This window comes from Aspergillus multicolor, assembly GCF_047715735.1.
Source record: "Aspergillus multicolor strain CBS 133.54 unplaced genomic scaffold BDW74scaffold_45, whole genome shotgun sequence".
In the NCBI taxonomy this organism is placed as follows: domain Eukaryota; kingdom Fungi; phylum Ascomycota; class Eurotiomycetes; order Eurotiales; family Aspergillaceae; genus Aspergillus; species Aspergillus multicolor.
Window position 1 is genome coordinate 126146 of NW_027395996.1, and position 26398 is coordinate 152543.

Genomic DNA, 26398 nt, shown 5'->3' on the forward strand with positions numbered 1-26398 from the left:
GCGCTATGGGAGGCGATAGCTTCGACGGAGCTTCGGGCGGACGGGTCGGAGGTCAGGTAATAGCGAAGAGAAGACCTTCGACGATGCAAGAACAAGCGATGAAAGTACAGCAAGCAAGGATGGAGAAAGGTGAGAAATACAGGAAGTTGAAGGTGCAGAGGCAAGCACACGTCAACGGACGGTAGTCTGATGGAAGCTGTCGGAAAGGTTCCCGTGGTTCCTGCAGCTCGCCCTAGAAGAAGTCACGTGCTATGGCTACAGCGCGTGATAGCAAGCAGCATGTGAGCTCTCAACAACAATCAACACGAAGAATGCCAAAGTGTCTTTAAAATGTCCTTCCTGGACACTGTCTGGCTTCTCTAGAAGAACATTGCAAGCGACAGTTCTCTCAAACGCATTTCTCCGGGTGATACCACAAAATGTCCGCCATATTCTCAAACATGAGCCACAGTCTAGTGCCTTTACCTCTTAGAACAACTACGAATCATCAGGACCCCCTCGTCCATGTCGAAAGGCAAGCGAAGCATATACAGCGTAATTTGCAGCTTCTCATAGATGCTCAAAGCGAGGGACTGCTAGCTGGCCTTGGTGGCCAACAACCTGAAGCAAGCGTGGTTGAGAGCTATGCCTCTCCTTCTCAGTCACAGCTTCATAGTCCCCGGGGAGCTTCAACAGTGCCAGCTCGACAACCTCGGCAGAAGAAAATTGGTTTGCGCGCGGCACGAGAGGGTATTTTTGCGTCCATGCAGGACTTGATGCGACTGCGGGAGGAAGAGCTAGAGATAATTGCCTCTAGACAAGAGGACATGAGCCATGGACTGACGGAAATTGAAATTTTCACAACCAAACGGGCTGAGCTGGAGAGAACCATAGCAGCTATCAACGACGACAGGGAGACTCGACTGTCCAAGGAATTGAGAGACGAAAGTTCCAGGCTCGAGGCGGAAATACACGAGCTGGAGAACAAGCTGGCGCAAATGAAAGCAAGGCACCGGCACATTGTTGACGAGCTGTCCTCGGTCGAGAACTCCGTGGATGCTAAACTGTCGTCATACAAAGCGTCTTTATCCCTACTTGAGACCGACGTCAAGAGCTTTCTTGCAAGTCCTCCAGTCAAGCCATCCGCAAAGAGCACTTCCCAAGAAAACTTTTACTCGCTAAAACCAAGTCGGCGGACTCTTGAAATGGCCCAAGAGCATTGGAAGACGGAACAGTCTAACTTGCAACACAGACAAGAAGACGTGGATGCCGAGATCCAGGCACTTGAAGAAGGCAGCGATGTATGGAAACGGGTGGTCGGGGATATCTCAGCATTTGAAAAGCGCTTACGGGCCAGCATGCGCCGTATAGTGCAGACTCAAGAACAGTCGCCGAAAGACAAGGAGGCGGTGCACCAGAAAGATGACCCAGTGGAGCTCATTGGGAAAGACTTGGAACGAACGATAGACCTCGTAGAACGACAGCTGGACTACGCGCAGAGCAAAGACTGGAAGCTCCTGGTTTGTTGCATCTCAGCCGAACTGGAAGCACTACGTGAGGCTCGCGAATTACTCATAGGCATTTTCAACATCAATGGGGACGACCACATTCCGTCTGTCGCCTACAGGGACTTGGAGGAGCCACGTAAGAGGGCAGACAACAACTCTCATACTGATCCTCTTGATGTTGATAATCCCGATCCTCCAGCTGACCTGCTACGAGATGTAAACGGTCATTCTCACCATGATGATAAGTCGGACAGTGAGTATGACGAACCAGACCCGGCTTGGTTGCTGCCAGAAACTTGATCCACCATGAACCATAACTGCCACCGCTAGTTGCCATTGGCATATACACGCCGGTGTGGTTCATCTTCTACTTGACAGTGACCTCTATACATCATGTATGATTAGACAGTATGGAATACGGTGCGAGTTTCATGATACAGCTCAGTCTATACCATAGGCAGATATAACCATATCTTTATAGCTGGCATCCACTATTCATACTATTGAGCTTGCACAAAACTTACAAGTCTTTTCTCATTAACCTACTCGCATTTTACCTTGATGCTAGTATAAAGCCTCGAACCCCGGCTATGGTCGACCCTCTGTTCAATAATATATTTCTACCCATCACCCCTTGACCTCCGTACTACCCACCCTCTTACCCTTATTTCCACCAGCAATGCCAGTCTCACCCTCACCCTCACCCTCAATCCCCTCAACCGGCCCCGTAAACCTCTTCCTCGCCGTCAACCCCCACGTGCCCACAGCAACAAGCGCGATAACGCCAATCGCCGCACTGGTATAGTTCATATTCACATCGTCGACCGGCGCCTCAGAGGGGAAATTGAACGTTACGAATGCGAAGAGTAGGAAGAGTAGGCCTAATGCATTGAGGGAGAGTGAGAGTGAAAGGTTCAGTGAGAAGGCCCCGCTGAATTGCGCTGAGGAAATTTTGTGCGAGGTCGCATACCCCAGGAGGCGGGAGAGGAGAGGGAGGGCGTAGGATATGTCTATAATTGGATAGGGTTAGTTTGGGGTTTTCTTTTGGAGGATGGGGGCTAGGGCATGGTTGGGTATGGCTTACAGAATCCGGTCGTGGCGATGGAAATGATGGTGTTGAAGCCAGTGACTGTGCCAAAGTAAATCGAATTAAACGCTATCTGGACGAGCGTCGTCGCAAGGATCGCGTTGAGCGGGATATGGCGTTTGCTGGTAACTTTTGATAGAACCCTTGAAAAAGGCAGACCGTGATCTCTTGCAAACGCAAAGAGCGATCTCGAACCCTCCGCAATCAAACTGACAGAGCAAATGAGAACAATCACCGTCATCATACTGGCCATGAAGCAAGCCCCGACTTTGCTACCCGTAGAATCATAGAAGATCTGGATAACGGGGACACCGGTGCTCGATGCAGCGGTCGTCTCAATATCACCAATGCAGAAGCACAGCGTCAGCAAGAAGATGAATCCCGTAACAGCACCAAGCCCAACACTCATAATCATGGCCTTGGGTGCATCTCTCGATGGCTGCTTCATTTCCTCGGTCATATGGCTGGGCGCATCGTAGCAGCACATGCCAAAGAAGCTCTGCAGGATGCCAATGATCGTGGCCATGGCCTGGCCGAACCCCGTGAAGTTTTGGAAGTCTCGGAAGACAAAGGGCGCGGCTTGTTTGTGCCTGTTCGTGGCGAGGAGGACGATCGCGATGATGATGAAGGAGCAGATGTTCCAGATCAGGATTGTCCGCGATAGACGGTTCAGGAGGTGCGGTGCGAAGACATTCGTTAATAAAGCGGCGAACGCCACGGCGTATGTGACCAGAACGTTGTGCCAGCGCTCAATGATAAACTCGGGGAAGACGAGATTCGCTTGTCCGAGAATGAAGTTCGATGCGACGGAATTGTTGACGGCGCCCATGGCTAAGATCCCCATGAGCATGAACCAGCCGGTGATGTAGGAGAGCTCGCGGGAGACCTTGGGAGGTGCGAGCAGCGCAACCCAGGAGTATTGGCCTCCGGCGACGGGCCATCGCGAGCACATTTCGGCCATGGACAGGACCACGGTTAGGGTGACGACGCAGACGCCAATCCAGCCGAAGATCATAACTGGAGGGCCGCCAGCTTTAACGCCGATGATGAAGACGCCGCTGAGGGCAGTCCAGCTGAAGGAGTCAGTTTGTATAGAGATCCTATCATGAGGAGACTTACCAAGTGACAATGCTAAAGCTGAAGCCGATCATGTCCAGCAAGCTGAAGGACCGTTGAAACTCTGCCTTATAGCCCAGATGCTCCAGGGCAACGTCCTCGCTTGCCGTCGCGGCGAACACATCTTGCCTTGCGTTGTCCTTCTCTGCTGCATCCATCTCGACAGTATGTTGGTTATCCCATCTTCATCTTTCACAAGTCGGTTATGACACGCGATATCTATACCATCTTGGTCCATCTGCCGTTATCAGTGTATCATGGTGCAAGACGAAGCTTATCTCTCCTCTCTTCAGTTTCTCCAATTATACTGATAAGACAACAATCCCCGGCCGTCTCCAGCAATTGCCCTCTGCAGTTAGTCCATGGACGAAACGTTCGTCATCGTCATCCTGCAGCGGCTCATTTGTGATCTACTGTCTGACATGCCTGCACTCCCACGTCAGTCGCTCCGCCCGACCTCAATGCATCGGCTAGACCGACTCTTATCATGGGGCCATCTAGATACTAATATGAGATAAGTTCGCACTGTCAATAGAGCTCCAAGCTTGCTCATGAACTCATGAGCAAGCACTCTAACTTCATGACTCATTGTCGGACAATTGCAGAATATAGTGCTGACCATCCCCATCCCCGCCGATCCCCGCACTCTGAGTACCGGTAGGTAAGAGAGCAGAGTACAGCATCAACAAAGTCAATCCCAGCAAACTTATACAGAATGGGCCTCATAACTCTCGCTGCCCTCCTCCTAACCATCTTACTTCTATCCCGCACCCTCTACCGCCTCACCATCCACCCCCTCTCGCACATCCCGGGCCCAAAACTCGCCGCCGCAACATCCCTCTGGCTCGCCTACCACACCTACACCGGCACCGAATGCAGCACGCTCTTCACGTTACACAAGAAATATGGGCCCGTCCTTCGGATCGCCCCCAACGACATCGACATCGCGTCCGGCGACGCAATCGAACCCATCTACTTAACCCGCGGCGGGTTCCCCAAAACCCCCGTGTACAGCAAATTCAACATCGACGGACACAGCACGATCTTCTCGAGCCTGAATCTGCCCGAGCGCGCGAGTCGAGCCAAGGCCGTGGCGCCGCTGTTCTCGACGGCGAGTATCCGCAATGCGAGGGGGACGTTGTTGGGTGTTGTTGATGATTTCGTGGAACGCTTGCGACGCGGTTCAGAGTCTATTGGCAAGACCGTTAATGTTCTTGCGCTGGGACGGGCTATGGCGATTGATGCTGTGAGCGCGTATCTGTTTCAGGAGCGATATGGGGCGCTCAAGGAGAGCGAGGAGGTTATGTCTGCTTCGCCGTTTGTGGATGCGTATGTGGGTGTTGGCGCATTCTTTAACTTTGCTTCTCTAGGCAGGGTAGGCGAGATCCTTGTCAGTGCGCTTGAGTACTTCACGCAGCCCGCGGGGACAGCAAGATCCTTTACGACGATCGACGACTACACGAGTCGACTGGTCAAACAGGCCGTGCCTAAAAGTGGCAGCTATCAAAGTCGTCTGTTGGAACGGGTCTCGTCCGCGCAGTCGCAGGTTGAGGTGAAGGATGTTTGCTTTGCGGGGACGGACTCGACGGGCATGAATACCGCGACGATCATTTGGTACTTGGTCAAGTATCCTGAGATGTTAGTCCATTCGCACATACCTTAGGGCTAAAACATGCTGACCATGTCCGGCTTTGTATAGATACTCTCGCCTCCGCACAGCCCTGCAAACAGCTCCCCCAGATACAGACCCCCTCTCAACGCCGCACCTCCGCGCGGTAGTCCGCGAAGGTCTGCGTTTGTCATGGGCAAATCCAATCCGGCTACCCCGTGCCGTACCAGCCGGTGGATGGAAATACAAGTCCTACTTCTTCCCGGAAGGAACAAGCGTCGGTGTCTCAGCATGGCAATTACACCAGGACGAGAGCGTATTCCCGGACCCGCTAACCTTCAAGCCAGAGCGGTGGCTGGAGCCTAATGTAACGGAGGAAATGTTGAACAATTGGTTCGCGTTCGGGAAAGGGACAAGAGCGTGCATTGCGCAGAATCTAGGGCTTGCTGAGGTGACGATGGCAACGTGGAAGGTTGCGGAAAGTGGAGTGTTGGATGGAGCGAAGGTTGTTGATAATGAGATTGGGATTCTGGAGTGGTTTAATAGTAGGGTTAAAGGAGAAGAGATTCTCATAAGGTGGGATTAGTACCGGGATCGAAAAGCTAGATTGTATTATCCACGCCGAGAGGAGAAAGGATACCTAGAAATACATACATTCTTGAACGGAGCCCTAAAAGTCCACTCCTCCAAGTCCATTCCCAGAGGAAACGTGTACGCCATGGAACCCAAACCCGACGACGCCATCAACAGATGCCCTTCCAACCTCCTTCATATCCTTCGCATCAAGTGCAAGCAGGTAACTCCTGCCAGTCTTCCCATCCAGCACAACACTAAGCAGCACGCCGTCATCCTCTTCCGTGCCTTCAGGATCTGCAATGACGATTGCTTCACTGGGTGACTGCGCATGCTTAGACCAGATCTTGGTTTCAGAAGTCAAAGAGTCGAACTTCATTAGTCCGTCGACGAAGGTCGAGAGTCCCCGGTCGATGACGGCGTAGGTGTAGCGGTGTGGACGGGTGATGTAGGATGGGTTTAGGGTGGGTAGTTCGGGGGAGAGGTCCTGGCAGGTTGTTGATAAGAGGGTTGCGTTTAGTGAGACTTGTGGCTGGGATTCTCCTTTCTCCTCGACTTCATTGGTGGTCGGGATAGCAGGGAGCCGGAACCGAGCAATGCGACTCTGCGTTCTCTTACTGTGTCCGTTACTCTGTGCATCGGATTTGTGATGCGCTCGGCTTGACGAGGAGACAAGGTACTCGTAATAGAGCTGGTGTAGAACATCAGTATTCTCAAGCGCGACGCACTCGGCGATGATGTCTGTTTGTGCTGGGCCATCGTTCGAGTTGCTTCCTTCCTGCCACGAATTGATGGTATGGAAGCAGAAGAACGCCGGACTCTTGTATACCGCGACTAAACCCCGGCCATGTCGATCCACAACGTACCACATCGTTGGAATTTTGCCATCGAATGCCTTAATCGCACCAATATACGAAGCTGGCCTCTTGTTAAAAGCGGCAGGTGACAAGTGCGAGTTCCAAACACAGATGATCATATAATCTTTTGTCAGGAAGAACGAGTGCAGGTACGCCGGCGCAGCGGTAAAAGTTGCGAGGATAGTAGTTTCGCCTGTCTTCGCTGAGACACAAAACACGCGGTATGTTGGTATCCCCATCGAGGAGAAAGACAGGTTGTAGTTGTATACGTCGCCAGTCTCGGGATCGGACTTTGCGTGTGATGCAGAAATTGGGCCATTAAGGTCTGGGTGGAGATTCTTCTGAGAGGCCATGGCTAGAGGTTCGAGGGTTGAAGGGTGGAGTTGTTTGTAACTTGAGTTGTCGGTTTTGGCGGTTAAGGTCTTGACTCGACTAGCTGACGCGCCGTTGCCGTTTGAGCCTTGCAGAGACGAATCGTCCAACCCGGGCATGTTAACGGAGAGAGTGACGCCGGTATTGCTATATGAAGGGCTATCCTTGCGCGGCTCGTAGGTGGTTTGGACCTTGTGGTACATTGTCTCGCATGGGTCCCTATCCTGAAGCTCGTCTTTGCTACGGTCTTTGAATCCACCGAAGCTAAATTTGTCACCCAGGGAGCCTGTTTCTCGGGCATGTTCAATCAGGTCGTCGGTCGAGAAGCGGGAGTTGTAGAAGACGCGCATGGGCGAGCCGGGATCATCAGAAGGCACAAGTTGGAACCGATGAGTTTGGCTGAAGCCGTCGAACCAGTGCGAGACGTGGAATGTGTTTCCGTGTATCGTGTCGACTTTATACCGGCCAGGTCCTGTTCTGTAGAGGGTTCCTGCTGCGTAATGAGGGATGTTCCCGGCCACTGGTAGCTCAATTGGGGCGCGTTGCTCATGGTTGGCGTCAAACTGTATGTGTTAGATGGGCTGTAGATACTCTGTTCCTGGGAAACTTACACCTCGCTCATTGGGCCAGTCATTGAAGTGAGTAGTAGTATCAGTTGCTTCAATGTCGGACATGGTTGCGGGCAGCTATAGCTTGACAGCTGATGCAATTGAAAATCTTGGAGGGAAGTATCCGATGGATACTCGGCATTGTATTTATACAAAGCATTTGTCCGCTCGATCCGCGACCTGTCAATGAATTATTATATGCCGAGAGTTTTATGCGAGGATTGCCCGGTCCGTAGCCAGTAAGAAGTGAAAATAAGCGACGTTGAGATTCAGTGAATAACACTGATAGGTCGACGAATGATTGGGTTGATTATGCGAACCAAAACTTGGCAAGTGTCAAGACTCCGAGTCCGAGTCCGAGACCGCGGACACGTCCTCCGGAGACCGCACCTGTCCATATCTGTGTTTCCGGTTTAAACGTGCATCGTGGCTTGAAGGTTTTCATCGAAACCCGTCCTTTGTGACCGAGGGCCAAGCCCCTGATACTCTTGTTGAACCAGCGCAGAGCACGGCTAAAAGAGTCAGCTATTGAAGTCGACTATATGCCATGTAGCAGACACCCGAAGAGGCATAGAAATTCTGATGTCCTAGAGACCAGGTGGACCGCGGTGGCTCGGATGCGGGTCCGTGATCTAGGGCTGCATGATCCATAAGCTGAGCATCAATCGCAGATTCATTTACTTGCAAGAGCCCCCACATCTCATTTTGCTGGATGGTAACGGTAGAAACTCTCAAGCAATCACATGAACATGTCCCTTCTCGGGAATGGCACTCGGAACATGGCTGGCCTCCCGAGCACGATCTCTTCGATCTCGCACAGCCGTCACATGCGCGTTTCTCCTTACCCCCGGGTCGGGGCTCTGGGATATCTTGGCCAGTTTGAATACGGGCGGAGCATGATTTCCACTGTCGTCTCAGAACGTCTCTAGCAAATATAAGCGAGCGGTTAGCGAGGCGTCAGGAGTAGGTTATGCTCGGGAGACACAAACCCACGCTTGTACAGAGAACCACAAAAGTCGCACAAAAATCGCTTATCTGTCCTATCTGTGTAGGCATTAGCGCGTATAGTTCAAGGGTCCTTATCTCGAAGAATATTCGCGTACGCGTTGTTGAATGGCGCTGCAGATGGTCTGCTCGCTGGAAGATAGCGGAGCAGACATCGCATGTCCACGAGCTCGGAGATTTTGGACTCCCAACGGACCGTGTCCGGCGGTCCGTAGGTTACCTCAAAAAGTGACTCTGACGGCATGATTTTTAGGTCAACGAATGCTGTCTGCAATAACCGTAGTGTCAGTAGGAAGCGCTCAAAATCACTTTGTATCTAGCGGTTTAGGCTGCCAAATTCTCACTGACAATATGACCATGTGGATATACTACATGACGGTAGAGGCGCTGCCCAGTGTGTCAAAGGTCTGGTCAAGCCGCGCGGTTGGAGAGATGGTTTCGGCAAGATGTAACCACCATGGCCGGCGGGATTCCCCCGCATCGTATTCCGCTGCGACTCAGCCCGGCCAAGCCAGCGACTTTCAAGCCACAAGATAACCACTAGAGTCAAGAATATCCCCTCGATCATCAGATGATGTCCACAGTGTACCACTGGTCGCCTGCCGCGCGAGCCACTCCTGACATGTCGCAATACCGCCTTCATCGTCATCCCTCCCAAACGGCATCCTCAGCGAAAGAAAGCTGACCACCGACTCCGAGTCGGAGTTCTCGCCTGCCGCAGCAGAGCACCGTAACGCTTCCAATCGCCCAAGAAACGACTCGTCCCACGTTTCCCCATCAACCGGTAACTCATGCACAAAACCCAATCCAGTATTGACAATAATAAGGCGCTGCAGTGCTGGCAAGAAATCCAGCTCTAATCGCTCCGGGGATACACCCTCGGTTAGGCCACCGGGTTGGACAAGAACAAAGTGTGTCAGGTTCGAACACTGGCGCAGACCCTCGATGAACTGGCGAGAGTCGACGGCGACGTTGTACAACGCGAGACGCTGCAGGTTCGGCCAAAAGGACCAAACTGCTGGCTCCTGGTTTGAGCCTTGTTCTTGATCTGGCGTTCCTTGTGGCTCAACTGTGTCAAGGTAAAGCTCGCCTCGTATAGAGACGAATTCTTCGAGCTTGGTCAAGCGGGAAAATGCATTGCGGAGGATTGGCCGTACTTGTTGTACGTCGTCTTCTGGGTAGAGATGGCGGAGGGGCAAGTCAATAACGAGGCGGGTCAGGTTCTTACTGATGACTGTTGACAGGAGATTTATCTGGCCGACTGATGTTGGCATGTTGAGATTATGCGCCGGGAATGGGGATAGAAAGAGCCCGATGGATGGAAGCTGGCTTCCTATTACTGCTAGGGTATTTTGACGCAGTAAGTGGTCCAGTCGTTGCGCAGAGTCAATGCAAAGACAGTGCTTCATGAGTAGTCGTTTGGCTTCTCGCGAGACCAGCTTGCAGGCCAACGTCAAGCTGAGGAGTGTGCGGGTGATAACATCTCCACGACTGAGTGCAACCGGCGGATTTGAGGGTATCAGGCTCTCAATAATATTCAAGATCAACTCAGCAGGAAGATCAGGCTGGGCCATAGCCTTAGTAGATATGGCCCGTGTAGTCCTGAAGGTTGATCGAGGCCATTCATGTGAAATGATTTATTTCTGGTGGAGGGGGAGCATATAGTAGGCGCTTTCTTCAGCAGCAATCGACAGAAAAAAAAAAGACAAAAGTCTTGGGCAAGAGCAGTAAGTTGCCCAGTTGTCATGCCATAGAAATATTCTTCGTTCAATGATGCAGTGAGCAAGAGCGTTCGAGGATGATTGGAGGCTCTGGTGGCCGTCGAGTCCACTGCAGCGCCGAGCCAATACGGTATGGTATGGTCATTTTGTGCCCAATGCCCGAGATCCTTAAGAAAGCACCGTAATTACCGGTATCACAGAGAACTAAGAGTAACCTATCCCTGCAGGTAAACCATCTCAATTTCCTATGGACAACCTTAATCTAGGCTTCATAACAGACTAGTGGTATAGTTTGTCTCTCTTCTGGCTATATGACTAAGTAGTTCCAGCTTCCTGGTTTCGTCAACGTGTGGACCCGTCTCGGCGACTTCCTGGGGTGTAGATCCCGACCACGCGAGCTCCAAGTAGTGCAGTTGCTGTCCAACACCTTGGGGATGAGCACTGTCCTCTCCACGAGCAGAGCGTAGTGTGATACTTATTTTGGCCGTTGGGATTCGGCCCGGCTGAGGGCATGAGGGCTTGATATCGAGGATGGCTTTCAAGGTCCGGGGACTCGGTCGCCCTCGCTAAACTCTATTCATTCTTTGGTCTCGGGGACCATAGTGTCCACTGCCCATCTCTGCTTTACGCCATATGAGCAGGGCTTTCATTCACTCTCTGGTCCCCGAGACAGACCCAGAAAATTGCACTCTCCCTTGGGTGAATGATCAGCTCCCAGCAACCGGCCCCGGCCGGGCTTCCCTTGCATCTTTTCTTTGTTGCGAACAACTTGAGGTTGTGCAGGGATGAGCGGCTTAAACCTCTGTGACTGTCCAACTCTAGCTTTTTTTTATCATGTTCACACCGGTACACACCTCGCTCGGAGCTCTTCTGCTCTATCAGAGCTCCTCGAGCTTGCTTCTCCATAATGGCTCGGTCTTTGGCGTCTCTTCCCTGCTCTCAGGGTTCATGCTCAGACCGAGTCGAGACAACGTACCGATTATTGCTGGTTTGCTGTCGAGCGTGATTCCAATCTATCTATTGATGCCGTCACTGTTACCGACGTACCCGGCAGCGCCATCGTCATTCGGTTCCATCTTGTCCACGATCGGAACCGGATTTCTCCTCGGTTGGGGGACAAAGGTAGGCTGAATGATCTTGTGTTGAAGACAAATCAACTAATCTGGGAGCCTTCAGAGTGGTAGAGGTTGTACGTCGGGACATATGCTCTGTGGTATCTCACGCTTATCGCCTCGCTCGTTTATCGCAACGGCCATATTCTTCACGACCGCTTTGTTGACGGCCAATTTCGTGTCTGATATTCCGCCGTGCCCAGCTGGAATTCCTTGCTACACACCCAGTTACCCCTCCGGCTCCGAGCTCGCATTCATGGTGGGCGCGACGGCTATCACGTTCTTGACAAACACTTTTATTGTACCCAAGACGATGATCAGATCAGAGCTTTCGAGGTCAACATTCTCCTACTTGGCGGGTATTCAGTTTGGAACCGGACTCTTCGTCTCTGGAATGGCCGATCCAGTCAAGGTGCTTCAGTTTTTCGCGTTTCTCACTGATCCGGCTCGTTTCGATCCCTCATTGGCGCTCGTTATGCTTTTTGGACTTTTGCCGTCACTAATCACGTATTTGTCTGTGAAGCCCGGTCAAGACACCAACAAAAGCAAAGGCAAGCAGGGGAAGCCAACGCTGGCGGAAACTTGGAGACTGCCTACAGCTACTGTAGCCGATATTGACTGGCATTTCGTGGCTGGGGCAATGGTGTTCGGTATAGCTTGGGGTTTGCGAGGAGTATGCCCTGGTCCCGCAGTGCTGCGTTCAGTGCTGCAGCCAAAATGGGGACTCGCGCAAATGGCTGGGTATATGCTGGGAAACTTGATATGAACTTGAGTGCATCAACTAATCGAATGAAAGTTACCGCTGTGATGTTATGCTCTTAGACAATAGCATGCATTCGTTAACTTTGATCCACGTTTAAAGACTGTGTAACGGTCAGAATGTAGCTCCGGGAACGAAGATATGATTGATAACCAAATTTGCCGAATAGATACATCTGCAATTTTACAACGGGGTATCAAAGAAATAGATTTAGACGGCTTACAATTCAGTCTTGTCCGGGTTGCGCTTCATTTTCGGGTTTGGCATGAAGCCCTCCAGTTCCATCCACTCGGCAGCGAATCCAGCGATGAGAAGACTCCAATCTTCCACCGTATCGGTATCGAGGTGTTCACCGTCATCTTTAACACCCTGCATATTATGCCAGACGGTTGGGAACCCGGATGGGCGGGTGGGAGAGTAATCGATAACGTGCAAGATTTCCACTCCGCGTTTAAGAAACGGAACATGGTCATCTCCTAAGTGACCGGAGCTGGCAGTTAACTGGCGCTCATTCTTCGAGCCATCGGGAAACCAAGTCTTGCCGCTGGACTTGAAGACTTTCAGCTCTCTCAGACGACGTTCAACATTTGCCAGCTTTTGGTAGGCCCAGTGAGTGGTCGAATAAAACGAATGGATTATCGGATCTTTGGAGCCCAGCAAGTCTAGCAGAACAAACAAGGATATGGATGAGAGCGGCGTTTTGTAGACCGACATTCCAGGATTTACCTCCGAATCCCAATGTTGGGCGAGTGAGCGAGCTCCATACAATGAGTCAGAGTCAGTCCAGTACTTGAAGGCTTCTTCGCCGTCTAGGAAAAGGACTTGGATTCCAACATGGTCGTCCAGAGAATCATCCTCGGAAGCCATCGACTCCCACTTCTTTGTCAAAGCGTCGTCGATACTCCTCATGGCATGCATGATCATGGCACACGGAGCAGCGCTATCAATGGCCCCGATAAAGCCCTCGGGCTCATATTTACTGTCGTAATGGGCTACCAATGTGAGTCTTCCTACATCACCCCTGGCTGCGTGCGGAGGATCCCGGTAGGCAATGAAGTTCACAAAAGGCACCTCCTTTCCATCGGAAACCGGCGTAACATAGGTTGAATTTTGAAATTCAATGTTCCACTTCGGGAGCGAAGTCCGGAAGAAGTCGGTAAAGTGATTGAGAACCTTTGTAGACCCAGGAGTGCCAGGAACACGAGGAATGAGAATAGGCGAGAGAATAGCACCGTCATGAATAGCAAAGTCCTTCCCCGGCCGCGGGAGCGCCTTTAGGGTCCCATCCGAGACGTCCTGATATGCCTCGCTGGGAAGAAGAAAGAACAGAATCGCGAGCCATATCGAGAGCAGCGCGCGAAGCATGCACTCTGTAGCAGACCTCATCGTGCCTGATGAAGCGTGAAAGACCCGAGAGATGCTGAGAGAAGGCCGTTGGTGCAACTGAAAGATGTCCAGATGTCTGCTGTGACCCGCTAAGCCCGATCAGGCAGTCAACAGCCAAGCCCGCGGCGATCACGTTCAGCTTCAACTTCGACCTTCCGACTATACAAACCCGCGGCGATCACGTTCAGCATTCTTTTCTGCTGAATTGTGACCTGTCTGGAACTAGACACCATTTGCTGGAACCTGCTCAGAATGAGGGTAGCCATCCTGTTCCATCCGCAATTGCGCTCTGCGCTTCCCCGACCCGTGCGGAGAGAGCTCTGCAGCAACTTGTTATTTGTCCGATCAAAGACGACTCACAGCGCGCCGCAACCTTCCAAGAACGCCGCCCTACCTCAGAAACCCCAGAAACCAGAGTACCGTTCCATCCAACCAGCGCGGACTCCGCAACCGTCAACAACACACGCGAAGACTCCTCCGCGGAGAGGTACTTTTTTGCGACAAATCCAGTTGGAGTGGTGCTGATATAGTTTGTAGGGCCCCCGGAGAAGATCTTGATATATCATGGAGGAACCGGTCGGACTCTATTCCTCGGAATGCTGCGGATAACTACAATCTTCATATTCGGAGCCTCTGTTCTCGTCGTTGCCCCGGCCTTCATGTCCTCCGAATTCCCGGCATACCTAGGCCCAGCTAGTAAGGACCCCAAACTTGCGCATATTGCCAATACCTTTGCTAACAGCTCTCAGTCATCGCCGGTGGCGCCTTGCCCATGCTTTTTGTAGCATATACCTCCGCTCCCTACGTAAACTTTGTCCACCTTGCCCTGCCCATCACTGTTCGGCGATCACGAGAACAAGCCGTTCAATATGCGAAGAAGCTCCCACCAACCGCTACGTTGTTTATAAACACTATGAAGTTCAATACTATACCGAGACATACCGAGGTGCGACTGGCTGACCTTGTCGCCGACAAGTCCAAGCTTCGCCCCGTGAGCTTTCGAAACAAGAACTTGGCTCCATTGCCCTGGTGGAGAGGCAAGACTTTGCGGCAATTCTATACCGCAGAGAGAAGCAAACCCGGAAAGGACTCAAGGACATTCTATCCAGAGCTGTGGGAGAACGTTTACAAACAGATACAAAGCCAATCAGGGAAAGCCAACTAAAATTAACTACTTTCAAAGTCATCTGCTACACGTGTAGCTGTAAAATCCTCGCTGCCTTTGTATTTATTTGTCCTTTTGCTGATGCTATGGGGCTCAAAGGAATCTTTCTCACAAGCAAATCACTTGCAGACATCCCAGGAGAGTGGTTGGAGGGTCCCCAGATATTCGCTCACTTGCACAGACTTCCTTGTGTTAACGCCTCTGAGCTTCAATTGGCCTCACTTCTGCCTTTCTTCTTCAACCTAACTTCCTATCTACTCGCCTTCTCACACTTTGACTCGCCACACCCTTCATTCAAGGATCCGCTTCTTGAACCTGCTCCGAAAGTCCTACCTCGCAAACATCTCGCCTTCAAAACTACACTTTGCAACCATGGCTGCCGCAGGCAAAGCCAAACCGGAGGGCATCCTAGGCGTCTCTCAAAGCGAAGCCCGCCTCCTGCTACTCGGCCTGCTCTGCACAGACGAACCCGGCAAGGTACGTAACATCTGCCAGCGTTCTATCTTGGTTAATCGAAACACCCGGAACCACCAGCCCATACCAAATGTGTTGAGCAAATGCACTGACATCGACATAACACACAGGTCGATTTCGACAAGCTCGTCATCAAGGGATCTTACAAGAACGTAACCTCCGCAGCTGTCTGTTACCGCCAGGCAAAGAGAAAGTTCCTGGCAGCCAACGGCGTGGAGCCCACTTCGACCAATGCCCCGATCACTCCGCCCAAAAAGATCCCCGCGAAGAGAAAGATTGCTTCTGCTGCTGCCTCTATAGCTGCCTCTACAGATGATGCGGTAGACGACGACGAGGACTACGTTGCCGAGCGCGAAGAGCCAGTGTCTCCAACTCCGACCCCCAAGCCGAAGCGCCAGCGCAAGGCGGCATCTAGGGCACAGCCGCAGGTTGTTATCAAAAATGATCCTGAGAGGGAGCAGTAAGTATGGCTCGTCCTTTTCTGTATTCTATATTTCACCCATTATCTGTGAATACCGTACTAAGACACAACAGGAGCGCGTACAATACCCCTATCAAACCCGAGCAAAAGCAACTCGAGGCCGAACTCACCAATTCCCTTCAATCCGACAGCCCATTCACTACAAGACTCGGGGTTTGGAGATCCGAAGAGCAACAAATCATGGCTGACATCAATGTCGACGCTGAATTCGAGGAGATGGAGAACAGGAAGTTGGTTGAAACCCGGTGCGGCAGTGCGTGGCTTGCTTCTCTTCCCGATGCCTGAATGGTTTACCTACTTAGGGCTCTGCGTTTGGGGTCTTCTATTCTAGCTATCTATTTGACGGACAGGCGGGTTACGAGACATGAACTCGGTTGGCTTACTCCTTCTTGTGCTTTCATATGGTTTTTCAGGCTCGCTTCTCTTTCTTTCTCTTGTGTCATTGTGCTTTCAGGCTGGTGGAGATGGGCGTGCATACTCTTGCTGAGCATAAGGGTCCTCTTTACTTTTGTCATGGTCTTTCTATTCTCTTTCTTTCTTCACATTCATGGTCAATGACCACAGGCCTGATTTACGCACTTTACTCTCGATGTATTCCATATTAATCTCAGAAAAGTTGGCATCGCGGATAACCTAGAGTCGTTGAAGTTCTCCTCGAGATTGGAAACATAGCGAAATCACTAAATAATTCTCTTATGTTCTAACTTCTAAGAAGAGTATGAATATTTGTAGAACCCCGAAATCCTCGAAACAAGGCCCGATTGCACCGAACGCCGGACATCCCATTCCACGATACTCGGTGATAGCAATGACAGAAAGAATGTCAGAGTTCGGCACAAACAGAACGACAGGCAAGGTATTAGAACAAGCTCCCGGCGTAGCTAGCAACGCAAATCACAAGAGATCAAGCAGATGCACACAACAAATCAAGCAAATCAGAGCGCTTCGATGGCTCTCCGAAGAACCTCTAAGCATCGATCCGTAATTTCGATAGATGTGTCCTCGTCACCAGCCCCAGTATCACGAAGAGCCCACGCGACATCACTCCACCAGCCGAGTCCGACAAGCCCGCCACCCTTTCTACGTTCAAGGCTCTCCGTGAGTCGACTAGTATGCTCCCACTGTTTTGCAGCGACTTCGGCACACTCGATGACTTTGCTGGAGATTCCACACATAGCTGCGCAATGCATGCCAAAGGAACCTTCTGCGACACCATCTTCTAATCTGTAAAGGAACGTAACGCGCCGCTCCTCTTCGTCCACGTGAATCTTCATGCGTTTAGGTTTGATTTCGGGGTGATTCTCAAACTCAGTAGCCAGGGAATGGTAATGAGTTGCGAAAAAGCCAAGAGCACCAATGTGGGTGGCAACGTGGTGGAGGACAGCCTGTGCAACTGCAACCCCGTCGTAAGAGCTGGTTCCGCGGCCTAGCTCGTCGAGGATGACGAGAGAACGGGGTGTGGCTTCCGACAGGATTTTCTTTGTCTCAGACAGTTCAACGAAAAAAGTAGACTGGGCGGCAAAAATGTTGTCGTTAGCTCCGAGGCGGGACATGATACGATCGACGGGGGTCATCCGGGCAGATTTGCAGGGCATATAACACCCGATCTGGGCCATAATCACAGCGACGCAAGTCTATAACGTTAGCGAAAATACGTCTTAGGAGATTAGGTACCGACCATGCGAAGAAGAGTAGACTTTCCGGCTGCGTTTGCGCCGGTAAGCAAGTCAATATTCGGCGCACTGCCGCCAAGTTGAATATCATTGGGGATAAAGTCATCGACAGAGGAAAGAAGGCACGGATGCCGGAGCTCCTGAAATTCAAGAACACTTCGTTCCTGGTCGACAAACACAGGGCGACAACTTGGTTCACCAAGGCCAGACGAGGCTTTGGCCAAGCTAATCAGGCAGTCAAGCTGTGCGACAACGCGGACAGCAGAGAGCCAGGTGGAGTAATGTTCGTCAAATCGTGCATAGAATCGTTTGCTAACCTCTTTAGCAATCTGACTATGCGTCTCCTGCGCTTCTAGTAGCTTGCGGATGGTCGTTCGCAATTCAGGGAAATAGTAGCGTTTGACTTGCTTGGTAGCTGACATCTGATCCCAATTCTTCGGCACATTCTTCACTTTGATAGGCACTTCCATCTGATAAATCTCCTTTCCGTTATCTCTGTAGCAGATGGCTGTAGATCCCAACTCTCGCCGGGTCCGCTTCAGGAAATCGTCAAGATCTTGATGGAGCTGCTGGATGATATCTTGAGAATTGTCAAAGTCCTCTTCAACGCCGGACTTGGGAACGAGGATACCGTTTTCTTTCGCTCGAGAATGATCGAATGCCGTCTTCCAATACTCTAGCAATTCCGTCAAATCAGGCATGGAGTTGATCAACTGCCCAATAACGCCTTCACCTGAGCCACTGTCCTTGAGAAGGCTCATGGTGTACTCAATCTGTTCAAATCCTTCGAGGACTCGCACAAAGTCTTGTGCTTTGCAGTTGGCCGCATGGATACGGGATATGAGGCGCTCGAGATCAGGCATCTTCGTAAGTTGCGAAGAAAATTGATCCCGTACATTGGAATCAGCGTTCAGGGCGTCCACTGCATCCAGTCGGGCGTTGATTCGCTTTGGATCGACCAAGGGATGGCATACCCACTGTTTGAACATTCTTTTACCGAAGGGCGTCATGCAACGATTGAGTAGCTGGAAGAGTGTGCCGTCAATGCCTCCATCGAAAGAATTGGCAAAGATTTCCATGTTGATAAGAGTCTGACCATCTAAGACAAGACTGGAGGCCTTCTTGATTGGGTCATACCACGTGAAGTTGCCAATGGTTATCAGATCCCGCTCGATTTTGAGGAGTCTGAGGTATTGTACTAGAGCCCCGAAAGCCGACATCACTAGCTCCTTGTCACGGGCCTGGCGAAGAGCCTCCGGCCATGCGTGGATATTGTCGTTGTCCGGGGACACAAAGTACTCACTCACATCAAGCTCCTTTACTGTGATATCAGCCTCCCAGAACTCCTTTCCTGGCTTGAGGTAGTTCCAGATCGTTGTCGGACCAGTGTTGTTTTTCAAAATACGCAAGGCCTTCTGGGAAACAGTTGACTTTTCAAGGAGAAGCTCCTGTGGGCGTGTCTGTGCCACAAAAGTTTCGAACTTTGTCATATCCACATCATCAACAAACTCGGTGAGGAAGAACTGGCCAGTGGCAGTGTCAACAAAGGCGATACCAAAGGCTGGGCGGTCTTCGAGGATAGCTTCCTTGATGGCAACGCAGAACGTTGACATATCATCCTGAAGCATGGCTCCTTCAACCAAAGTGCCTGCCGTGAGAACACAGGCGAGTTCTCGTTTGATAATCTTATCTTCCTTTCCACCGCTCTTTTTGCCGTTTCGTTCACGCATCTCCTTGCCAAGAGCTGATTCGGATTGGTCAACTCTCGCGATTTTGAAGCCTTTGGCCACGAATTGGTTAGCCCAGTGATCCAAGCTCGATTCCGGGACGCCAACCATGCGCATGTTCACACGGTCGGTGAGTTTCAAATCAAACAACTGATGCCCAATTGTGGCATCATTTTCGTATAATTCATAAAACTTGCCCTTCTTGAAGAAGACCACCGTGTCCCAGAACTTTTGCTTGATTTCCCAATATTGCTTCTCGAAAGGGGAGAATTTGGACCATGCGAGAGGAGGAATGTAGAGTGTTCTAGGATCGTGCTCGGGGCTCCCGACAGGATGACCATCGATATCTCTAACATTTGCAAGCCAAGGATAACGTTGCTCAGGCTCTGTAGTATGGGCTTTAGGCTTGGAGGAACTCGACGTGGTTTTGCTTGTAGATTTCACAGCACGCGCCTGGCGAGGCTCTAAGCTTTCGGGGTCGTACGTCCACTTCTTAGCCGAACCAGATGTAGCTTCCGGAAGGTCGAAATCAAAGTCCTCGTCACCCTCACTTGGTGGAGGCAGTGAGGAGGGCTTGCTCTTTTGCTGGCTAGCCGGCTTCCTGCGTTTTTTCGACGGCTTCACCTCATCGTCGGAGTCATCTGGGACAACAAAGTCTTCCATTTCTGAGGGACGTCAGTAATCAGAAAGTCACTTAAGCGCGCTGCGAACTGACCATCATCAGAGAACTCTGCATTGTGTGTCTCATCCTGAAATTCATCCTCACTCTCGGGGGAGAGTTTCCTCCTCTTCGAAGCTCGATCGTTCTTGCGGGTCGGACGAAAGATCTCGTCGTCATTGTCTTCACCTTCGGAGTCAGATTCGGCGTAGTTGACTTTCTTCGTGGACTAAACATAGCAAAAGTATTAGCAGGGGCCTACAACAACAAAAGTATTAGCAGAGGAACTTACGCGACGTGACGGAGAATCTGAGGGTTTGTTCCAATCTTCAGGATTGGGCTGCGTAGGACGGTATCATGTTAGCGGAGCTCTGGGCTTAAGGGGTTGCCGACTCCATACCTGTTTCTTCACTTCCTGCTCATCAGGTAGATCGAGCTCACTACTCGGCACCGGGGGCAAGTCTTGCGTGAACCTGGACGCAACTTTCCCAGGCTTCTCTTCCCGCTTAGCTGAGCGGGATATCGACGCTCGTTGTGCTGCCGGCGAAGACGCAGGTTCCACGTTACGTGTAGATGGGGTTGATGGAGAGGATTTTTGGAAGAACCCTAGGATTGACTTCTGGTTCTTCTTATTCTGAGTACTCGAATCTGACCGTTTTAGCGGAGTGGCCGCCGGCGGGGAGGACGCGGTTAGCCCTTTGGCCATTCTGGACGACGAGGGAACTTTGAAACGATGGATACAGTGTTCAACTATGCCATGTAGCAGGTAATATCAATCTTGTGTTAAGAGTTAGGTATTGGGTGTAGAACATAGGAAGAGGGGACCTCGAAGCAAGCATGGGAATGATTGATCGACTACGAATCGGCATCACGCGTCGACGCGTTTAGTGGTTATTACCGGCCTGAAGGATCAGGCATCTAACCACGGATATCTTCGGGGCGTACTAGATGTTTTCTCAAACCATACTGGCATCAGGTCATTTATATCCATATCTCTGAATAAGTACAGAGTTGGTCAGATACAACTGGTATATAGTTACAAATCTATCTAAAAATACAGGCCAGAAGTTTCCTTCCCGGTCAAAGCCAATAGTCGCAGAAGCTGCACGGAACTCATGCAGAGGACTCTGATTTGGCGGTTTCTGCGTTTTTATTTTGCTCAAGGACCTCATCCCAGCCGGGAGCTGTTAGACCGAGCTCTTTGAACTTCTCATCGCTGATAATTGTTATCAGCTTCATCTTCCATTTCCCTAGCTTTAGGATCAGGAGATCGCCACCGATGATGAACTCGGGCGTTTTCTCGGCTACCCATGATCTGATAGGCGTGAAGGTCAAGTCATCTGGCATGTCCCCGCCTTTGAGGCTGTTTTTGATGCCGGGCCGGCTTCCTACATAGGCGCCCATATTATTGATAATACGTTGGCCCTCACTTTTGGAGGCAACTAATCCGGCAGACCAGAGAATCTTGCTGAATGTCTTGCCGTGCACCAGGGATTCAGGGAGCGTTATGCGCGTGGATGGCATATTGGAGAAGTTTGTTTGAGGTGCGTATATGTTGCCGGCCTGGGGATTTTCAAAACCAGAAAATGCAGACTTAGGGTTTCCAACAGGTGCACCGCGAGGCGCCGGCGTCGGTGGCGCTGTCGAGCTTCGTGATCTGAATAATTGACGATGCTGCATAGACACCGCATCCGCTTCCTGTTTGCCATGAATGAGTTCCACAAATTCATAGGCGAGAGCATGTTGGGCGACCCGCTTTGAGGGATCCTGATTTTGCTCTTCCATGATCCGTGCGATTTCGGGGAGAGGTAAGAACGTGAACATCTTGAGGTAACGCTCAACAGCGTCATCAGGGGTGCGGACAAAGAACTATTAGGTTAGCAACCTCCCGACATTGGTTAAGGAGTGGCGTACCTGATATAGCTCGAAAGTGGGAGTCATATCTTTGTCTAACCAGATGGCGTTGCCGGCGGACTTGCCAAACTTTTCACCAGATGAAGTCGTGAGCAACGGCGTGGTAAAACCAATGGGCTTATCGATGTCATCTACCAAGGCGTTGTACTCCTCTTGCATCTTGGTATTCTTACTGGCTGTCTTCACAGCCTCCATGCCAAACAGGATGTTCCCATACTGGTCGCTTCCTCCGACCTGGACTTGAATACTTCTTCTCCGCCAGAGTGTCCACCAATCCCATGCCTGCATGAGAGGGTAGGTGAACTCTGCGAAAGACATGCCATCGCCCTTGCTCATTTTGTTTTTGACTCTGTTGGTGCATTAGGAAGAGGTAACAAGAGATAAATCAAGTGGACGTACGTTTCTCTTCCTAACATTGGACCAAGTCGCATATAAGATCCCAAATCGCGAAGCACTTCCAGCAACGGCGTTTTGTTCCACCAAATATTGTTGTTTTCCAGAGCTCGTTTCCAGATCAACTGCCGCGTGTAACCGTGCCTTTCGCCATATCTCTCAATGCTCATACCGAGTTTTTTAAGTTGCAGATGCATGCTAGCCATATTCGCTTTGCGTACCGAGGAATGAACATCCTCCCTGTCCTTCAATCGCCCGGTCGGGTCACCTATTCGCGCTGTAGCACCACCGAGCTTAAAGATTAGCAGACGATTTCCTTAGGGATGGGTACATACTAGGAAAACGACGGGCAGCCCCCAGACATAACCCCACGCAAGTACCATGAACGGTAGCATATGTCCAACATGCATAGACGGCGCTGTTGGATCTATGCCTGCATACATCCCAGCTCGCTTCTCGGTGAAGACACGGTGCAACAAGTCCCGTTCTCTATAGATAACCAGGTCACCAGTCAACCAGGCGTTCTCTCAAGACTGACTCGGGAGACACGTACCCAACAACATCATGTATGAGACCTCTCTCCTCCAGATGCTCTACAAAGCTCATTCTCTTTCCTTGCTTGATTTCTTCGGCAAACTGTGCCCATTCCTTTTTCGCTTCCGCCTCTCGCTTCAACCATCTTTGTGAAAACCATCTTCTTTGGCCTGGACTGACTTCCGATAACAGTTTGGCTGTAGTAGGTCGCGCATTATCAGACCGGAACGTGTTCGTGCTCAGGATCTCCGCAGTTCGCGCATATTGGCGAGCGCCGTATACTGGGCGGCGACTGGCAGCCAGGGAGCGAAGATGTGCCGTACAAGGCAGCGAGAACGGGCGTGGCCGCATTGAGTCAGGCCTAATAGACGTGAGTCGAAAGCAAACTGAGACAGTTGCTTTGATCAAGAAGTTAGGACGCGGACGTAACTTTTTGGAGCGGAATCTTTGCGATAACGCCGCTCGTACTCCGACGGAGAATCTTTGATGCGGATTTGTATTCTTGATGAGGTCGGTATTCTACAGAAAGTTACGATGGTTCATACAGCCTACAATAATAGGAAAACTCTTTCAAGGACAGTCAAAGTTTGCGCATGTTGTGGTATTAGCATGTGGGGCTTGATTATTATGCGAAGATGTTTGGATGTACAGGTCTATAGGCCAGCCAGGGCGAATGACTCGAGGCGAGAAGCATAGATTGAAGTAAAGTGCAGACTAACGGGGTATCAAAAGAATAATTGCGGAGAAAAGTCGCCAATGAACCAGTTTGACCGACCGAATGCACCCTATCATTTGTACGACGCCCACTACAGAGCCAGTAGCAAAGCGTCTCAAGGGCCATGAGGTATCGGGCAGAGAGAACACCGCCAAGTATTATAGAGTTCAGAGATGCCTTCATCGCGTCCGTCGAAGTAACAAGGTTGTGTGCCGAACGCAGATATCACTCTCCCTCCATCCGGTACCGCGCAGCCCTTAAGCCCCAAAGGGAGAGCTGCTAGGCCCCAAGAGGAGAGATTGGGTCATATAATACACACTAGGCTTTCATCATCTGCGAGAATGTTAGAATTCAGGTTCAAATCAGGAGGGTCCAAATGTAGCACTCACAAGTATAAAACTTGGAAGGATGGAGGAAAAGAAAGCTCCGCGAGATTTTCCGCTATTTATTGTGGTGTGGATAGCGCGCTAGGTTGCTTTCAGAGAGCGGTGCCTTTCTGCCGTCTGTTTTATACCTTCCAAGCACCGGGACATCTGCGTGCGCCAGAAGCTCTCTGACAATTTGCCATTGAGTGTTTCATTATTGCCGAGATGATGCTGACGCGTGCGGCCTGTAGGAGCGCTCAGCTTCGCACGAGTTATCTCGAAATATACAACTACATGCACGGCAGAAGTATACCGACTGTGGGATCATATGTTCGCATTAACTCCTACCGGAGAGCTTTCCACAGAGGTTCCTCTCTGCGCGAGCAAGCCGAGACTCCTTCAGCGCAGCATCAATATCTTGAAAACTATAAGCAGGCGGGTGCGTTTCATTCTCATTAGCTGCCTAATCGTCTTCCTAGACCGAGACCGCTAACGGACGAGCTACCACAGTCGAATTTCCTCCAGCTACTTCCGACTTCCAGACCTTCCTCTCCCAAGCCTCGCCAGGCCAGGATGTCGTCCTACACGGCTACCTTGGAGTTCGAAGCGATATATCCAGAAAGCTATCCTTTGTCCGTTTACAAGACCCAACCATGAAGCACACCATACAACTCGTTTCGACCGCCCGCAATGCGTCATTTGATCAGCTCAGGAATTTAAGGCCCAACAGCCCAGTAACTGTGAAGGGTAAAGTCCAGGCGAAAAAGGCCAAGGATGCCGAGATGGAGAAGCGTGACCCATGGGAGATCTCCCTCGAAGAGATTCAGCTTCTCAATGACTTTCCAAGCGATATCTGGATGGCACCAGATATGGTACACCCTCCCAAACATAGGCATCTGCAACTTCGAACTAGCAGTGAGCTCCGTGAGGCGTTAGAATTTCGAGCACGAGTACGCAATGTCTGTCGAGATGAACTGGAACAGGGCCGGCCCCCTTTTGTCGAGATTGAGACCCCTCTACTGTTCAAATCCACGCCTGAAGGAGCTCGTGAATTCCTAGTTCCGACGCGGAAACATGGCCTAGCATATGCGCTTCCGCAGAGCCCACAGCAGTACAAGCAGATCCTTATGGCTAGCGGTATCCCAAGGTATTATCAATTTGCTCGCTGCTTCCGGGATGAGGATCTCCGAGCGGATCGGCAACCGGAGTTTACACAGGTAAGTACATCAACCGGTTGTCGCCTTGTCACTAATATCCGTTAGCTTGATCTAGAGATGTCTTTTGCGACAGGTGAGGACGTTATGCAGGTTGTTGAAGGCGTTATACGCCGACTTTGGTCGACCCTGATGGACACCGAAGCTCCTTCTGGTCCATTTAAAAGACTGTCGTACCGGGATGCGATGAGCCGCTATGGCTCGGACAAGCCCGACACCCGGTATGGAATGGAAATCCACAGAGTCGAGCACCTGCTGCCAGTGGACCTGATCAACAAGATTACCCCCTTGGCAGACCCGATAGTCGAAATTTTCAAGATCGAAGGTAACGACAACGACCCGGCAGCTACGTCCGAATTCATCACAAAATTCCTTGATTCGCCACTCGGTGCACCATTCAATGAGAACCCAGAAGGCGGTCCTGGTATCTTTGTGTACGACGCAAAGAAGCCGCTGTGCGGACTGCAGCCATTCGGCTTCCAAGCGACCGAGTATGTGGAAGATCTTCTTGAGCCTGACCACGGCGATCTGCTTGTAGTCCAAGCCCGCAAAGCCGCTCCCTTCTCCGGCGGTTCGACCCCACTAGGTGACCTTCGTCGCGCCCTGCATGCCGCTGCTGTGGACTCTGGGTTCAAACCTGCTGCGACGGGATTCGACTTTATGTGGGTTGTTGACTTTCCTCTCTTCTCTCCATCTAGCGACTCGGAGCCTGGCCAAGGCGGTGCTGCGGGTATATCTTCTACGCACCATCCTTTCACTGCGCCAAAGAGTGCTGCCGATGTGGATTTGCTTCTCACGGACCCCACTAAAGTTGTTGCTGATCACTACGACTTGGTAGTAAATGGTGTAGAACTTGGCGGTGGTAGTCGTCGTATCCATGACGCTGCTGTGCAGGAGTTCGTTCTCCGGGATGTCCTCCAGATGCCGGCTGAGCGACTAACTGATTTCTCCCACCTGCTAGATGCGCTTCGCGCTGGATGCCCTCCGCATGCCGGACTGGCCTTGGGCTTTGACCGTCTGGTCGCTGTCATGCTAGGCAAGGAATCTGTACGAGATGTGATTGCTTTCCCCAAGACCGGAAAGCTTGGGGAGGATCCAATGGTCAAGGCTCCAAGCCCGATGACTCAGGAGGCATTGGGAACGTATCACCTGCGCTTGGTAGATGAATGATGTCCTCTACATCCTCGAAAGGCCGTCGTGAGCATCTCCACTTTATGTATTTGTATGGGGCATACCTCTACCCAACAACTGTACAATATCCTCACCCAAAACACTCTCCACACTTTGAGATGGGATTCCCGGCGTGGCCATGCTATGAAAAGGTTTCTGGAATCCACCAATTGAGTCGCGCCTTTAGGCATGACACTTGGTGCCTGAGGCGGCTGTGATAGT

At 51.2% G+C, this 26398-nt stretch overlaps 14 protein-coding genes across 14 annotated transcripts; 7 read left to right on the forward strand and 7 right to left on the reverse strand.

Annotated features, from left to right (window-relative positions):
- The first annotated feature begins 314 nt into the window (after window positions 1-314).
- On the forward strand, window positions 315-2169 carry BDW74DRAFT_162967 (uncharacterized protein). The gene has a single exon (XM_073726026.1). It carries the CDS (start codon window positions 420-422, stop codon window positions 1785-1787), a length of 1368 nt encoding a protein of 455 aa, XP_073578493.1. The 5' UTR covers window positions 315-419; the 3' UTR covers window positions 1788-2169.
- Window positions 2115-3965, reverse strand: BDW74DRAFT_188926 (putative GABA permease; the record flags this gene model as incomplete). The annotated part of the gene is made up of 3 exons (XM_073731845.1): window positions 3694-3965; window positions 2572-3647; window positions 2115-2497 (listed from the first exon to the last, which is right to left on the reverse strand). The coding sequence occupies exons 1-3, from the start codon at window positions 3846-3848 to the stop codon at window positions 2115-2117; spliced, it is 1614 nt and encodes a 537-aa protein (XP_073578494.1). The 5' UTR covers window positions 3849-3965.
- Window positions 3966-4218: 253 nt separating this feature from the next.
- On the forward strand, window positions 4219-5386 carry BDW74DRAFT_162970 (cytochrome P450). Its single transcript, XM_073726027.1, has one exon. The coding sequence runs from the start codon at window positions 4406-4408 to the stop codon at window positions 5351-5353; it is 948 nt and encodes a 315-aa protein (XP_073578495.1). The 5' UTR covers window positions 4219-4405; the 3' UTR covers window positions 5354-5386.
- Window positions 5387-5927: 541 nt separating this feature from the next.
- On the reverse strand, window positions 5928-8162 carry BDW74DRAFT_107528 (carotenoid oxygenase family protein). Its single transcript, XM_073721674.1, has 2 exons — window positions 7713-8162; window positions 5928-7664 (listed from the first exon to the last, which is right to left on the reverse strand). The coding sequence occupies exons 1-2, from the start codon at window positions 7773-7775 to the stop codon at window positions 5970-5972; spliced, it is 1758 nt and encodes a 585-aa protein (XP_073578496.1). The 5' UTR covers window positions 7776-8162; the 3' UTR covers window positions 5928-5969.
- A 72-nt stretch (window positions 8163-8234) lies between these two features.
- BDW74DRAFT_171306 (uncharacterized protein) lies at window positions 8235-10288 on the reverse strand (the record flags this gene model as incomplete). Its single annotated transcript, XM_073727292.1, has 5 exons — window positions 8235-8520; window positions 8699-8753; window positions 8813-8846; window positions 8881-8948; window positions 9253-10288. 5 exons carry the CDS (start codon window positions 10286-10288, stop codon window positions 8235-8237), a joined length of 1479 nt encoding a protein of 492 aa, XP_073578497.1.
- Window positions 10289-11109: 821 nt separating this feature from the next.
- BDW74DRAFT_107557 (YeeE/YedE family protein) lies at window positions 11110-12410 on the forward strand. Its single transcript, XM_073721675.1, has 2 exons — window positions 11110-11557; window positions 11612-12410. The coding sequence occupies exons 1-2, from the start codon at window positions 11270-11272 to the stop codon at window positions 12311-12313; spliced, it is 990 nt and encodes a 329-aa protein (XP_073578498.1). The 5' UTR covers window positions 11110-11269; the 3' UTR covers window positions 12314-12410.
- On the reverse strand, window positions 11951-13708 carry BDW74DRAFT_162977 (glutaminyl-peptide cyclotransferase family protein). Its single transcript, XM_073726028.1, has 2 exons — window positions 12531-13708; window positions 11951-12410 (listed from the first exon to the last, which is right to left on the reverse strand). The coding sequence occupies exons 1-2, from the start codon at window positions 13691-13693 to the stop codon at window positions 12404-12406; spliced, it is 1170 nt and encodes a 389-aa protein (XP_073578499.1). The 5' UTR covers window positions 13694-13708; the 3' UTR covers window positions 11951-12403.
- A 161-nt stretch (window positions 13709-13869) lies between these two features.
- On the forward strand, window positions 13870-15044 carry BDW74DRAFT_107570 (uncharacterized protein). The gene is made up of 3 exons (XM_073721676.1): window positions 13870-14180; window positions 14231-14389; window positions 14443-15044. Exons 1-3 carry the CDS (start codon window positions 13946-13948, stop codon window positions 14856-14858), a joined length of 810 nt encoding a protein of 269 aa, XP_073578500.1. The 5' UTR covers window positions 13870-13945; the 3' UTR covers window positions 14859-15044.
- A 186-nt stretch (window positions 15045-15230) lies between these two features.
- On the forward strand, window positions 15231-16098 carry BDW74DRAFT_183420 (putative histone h1.3.; the record flags this gene model as incomplete). Its single annotated transcript, XM_073730515.1, has 3 exons — window positions 15231-15335; window positions 15443-15792; window positions 15867-16098. 3 exons carry the CDS (start codon window positions 15231-15233, stop codon window positions 16096-16098), a joined length of 687 nt encoding a protein of 228 aa, XP_073578501.1.
- On the forward strand, window positions 15948-16477 carry BDW74DRAFT_107580 (uncharacterized protein). The gene has a single exon (XM_073721677.1). It carries the CDS (start codon window positions 16099-16101, stop codon window positions 16369-16371), a length of 273 nt encoding a protein of 90 aa, XP_073578502.1. The 5' UTR covers window positions 15948-16098; the 3' UTR covers window positions 16372-16477.
- A 3-nt stretch (window positions 16478-16480) lies between these two features.
- Window positions 16481-20756, reverse strand: BDW74DRAFT_162980 (mismatch repair ATPase MSH6). The gene is made up of 5 exons (XM_073726029.1): window positions 20272-20756; window positions 20164-20211; window positions 19929-20100; window positions 17492-19878; window positions 16481-17447 (listed from the first exon to the last, which is right to left on the reverse strand). The coding sequence occupies exons 1-5, from the start codon at window positions 20575-20577 to the stop codon at window positions 16749-16751; spliced, it is 3612 nt and encodes a 1203-aa protein (XP_073578503.1). The 5' UTR covers window positions 20578-20756; the 3' UTR covers window positions 16481-16748.
- Window positions 20757-20984: 228 nt separating this feature from the next.
- Window positions 20985-23063, reverse strand: BDW74DRAFT_183422 (tyrosine--tRNA ligase MSY1; the record flags this gene model as incomplete). The annotated part of the gene is made up of 5 exons (XM_073730516.1): window positions 20985-21740; window positions 21786-22134; window positions 22185-22471; window positions 22514-22667; window positions 22732-23063. The coding sequence occupies 5 exons, from the start codon at window positions 23061-23063 to the stop codon at window positions 20985-20987; spliced, it is 1878 nt and encodes a 625-aa protein (XP_073578504.1).
- Window positions 23064-23298: 235 nt separating this feature from the next.
- Window positions 23299-23826, reverse strand: BDW74DRAFT_162985 (uncharacterized protein). The gene has a single exon (XM_073726030.1). It carries the CDS (start codon window positions 23608-23610, stop codon window positions 23338-23340), a length of 273 nt encoding a protein of 90 aa, XP_073578505.1. The 5' UTR covers window positions 23611-23826; the 3' UTR covers window positions 23299-23337.
- A 167-nt stretch (window positions 23827-23993) lies between these two features.
- BDW74DRAFT_107615 (aspartate--tRNA ligase MSD1) lies at window positions 23994-26354 on the forward strand. The gene is made up of 3 exons (XM_073721678.1): window positions 23994-24231; window positions 24303-25009; window positions 25055-26354. Exons 1-3 carry the CDS (start codon window positions 24018-24020, stop codon window positions 26174-26176), a joined length of 2043 nt encoding a protein of 680 aa, XP_073578506.1. The 5' UTR covers window positions 23994-24017; the 3' UTR covers window positions 26177-26354.
- The last annotated feature ends 44 nt before the right edge of the window (window positions 26355-26398 follow it).

What these genes read in the sequence shown, in the direction of transcription:
- BDW74DRAFT_162967 (XM_073726026.1), top strand. Translation starts at nt 420, where the DNA reads ATGTCCGCCATATTCTCAAACATGAGCCACAGTCTAGTGCCTTTACCT.
- BDW74DRAFT_162970 (XM_073726027.1), top strand. Translation starts at nt 4,406, where the DNA reads ATGGGCCTCATAACTCTCGCTGCCCTCCTCCTAACCATCTTACTTCTA.
- BDW74DRAFT_107528 (XM_073721674.1), bottom strand. Translation starts at nt 7,775, where the DNA reads ATGTCCGACATTGAAGCAACTGATACTACTACTCACTTCAATGACTGG. An exon ending in ACTGGCCCAATGAGCGAGGT is followed by an intron (nt 7,665 to 7,712) that starts GTAAGTTTCCCA and finishes TAACACATACAG; the next exon opens with TTTGACGCCAACCATGAGCA.
- BDW74DRAFT_107557 (XM_073721675.1), top strand. Translation starts at nt 11,270, where the DNA reads ATGTTCACACCGGTACACACCTCGCTCGGAGCTCTTCTGCTCTATCAG. An exon ending in TCCTCGGTTGGGGGACAAAG is followed by an intron (nt 11,558 to 11,611) that starts GTAGGCTGAATG and finishes GGGAGCCTTCAG; the next exon opens with AGTGGTAGAGGTTGTACGTC.
- BDW74DRAFT_162977 (XM_073726028.1), bottom strand. Translation starts at nt 13,693, where the DNA reads ATGAGGTCTGCTACAGAGTGCATGCTTCGCGCGCTGCTCTCGATATGG.
- BDW74DRAFT_107570 (XM_073721676.1), top strand. Translation starts at nt 13,946, where the DNA reads ATGAGGGTAGCCATCCTGTTCCATCCGCAATTGCGCTCTGCGCTTCCC. An exon ending in GAAGACTCCTCCGCGGAGAG is followed by an intron (nt 14,181 to 14,230) that starts GTACTTTTTTGC and finishes TATAGTTTGTAG; the next exon opens with GGCCCCCGGAGAAGATCTTG. An exon ending in GGCATACCTAGGCCCAGCTA is followed by an intron (nt 14,390 to 14,442) that starts GTAAGGACCCCA and finishes AACAGCTCTCAG; the next exon opens with TCATCGCCGGTGGCGCCTTG.
- BDW74DRAFT_107580 (XM_073721677.1), top strand. Translation starts at nt 16,099, where the DNA reads ATGGTTTACCTACTTAGGGCTCTGCGTTTGGGGTCTTCTATTCTAGCT.
- BDW74DRAFT_162980 (XM_073726029.1), bottom strand. Translation starts at nt 20,577, where the DNA reads ATGGCCAAAGGGCTAACCGCGTCCTCCCCGCCGGCGGCCACTCCGCTA. An exon ending in AGCAGGAAGTGAAGAAACAG is followed by an intron (nt 20,212 to 20,271) that starts GTATGGAGTCGG and finishes CGTCCTACGCAG; the next exon opens with CCCAATCCTGAAGATTGGAA. An exon ending in AGTCTACTCTTCTTCGCATG is followed by an intron (nt 17,448 to 17,491) that starts GTCGGTACCTAA and finishes CTAACGTTATAG; the next exon opens with ACTTGCGTCGCTGTGATTAT.
- BDW74DRAFT_162985 (XM_073726030.1), bottom strand. Translation starts at nt 23,610, where the DNA reads ATGAAGGCATCTCTGAACTCTATAATACTTGGCGGTGTTCTCTCTGCC.
- BDW74DRAFT_107615 (XM_073721678.1), top strand. Translation starts at nt 24,018, where the DNA reads ATGATGCTGACGCGTGCGGCCTGTAGGAGCGCTCAGCTTCGCACGAGT. An exon ending in TGAAAACTATAAGCAGGCGG is followed by an intron (nt 24,232 to 24,302) that starts GTGCGTTTCATT and finishes GAGCTACCACAG; the next exon opens with TCGAATTTCCTCCAGCTACT. An exon ending in GGCAACCGGAGTTTACACAG is followed by an intron (nt 25,010 to 25,054) that starts GTAAGTACATCA and finishes AATATCCGTTAG; the next exon opens with CTTGATCTAGAGATGTCTTT.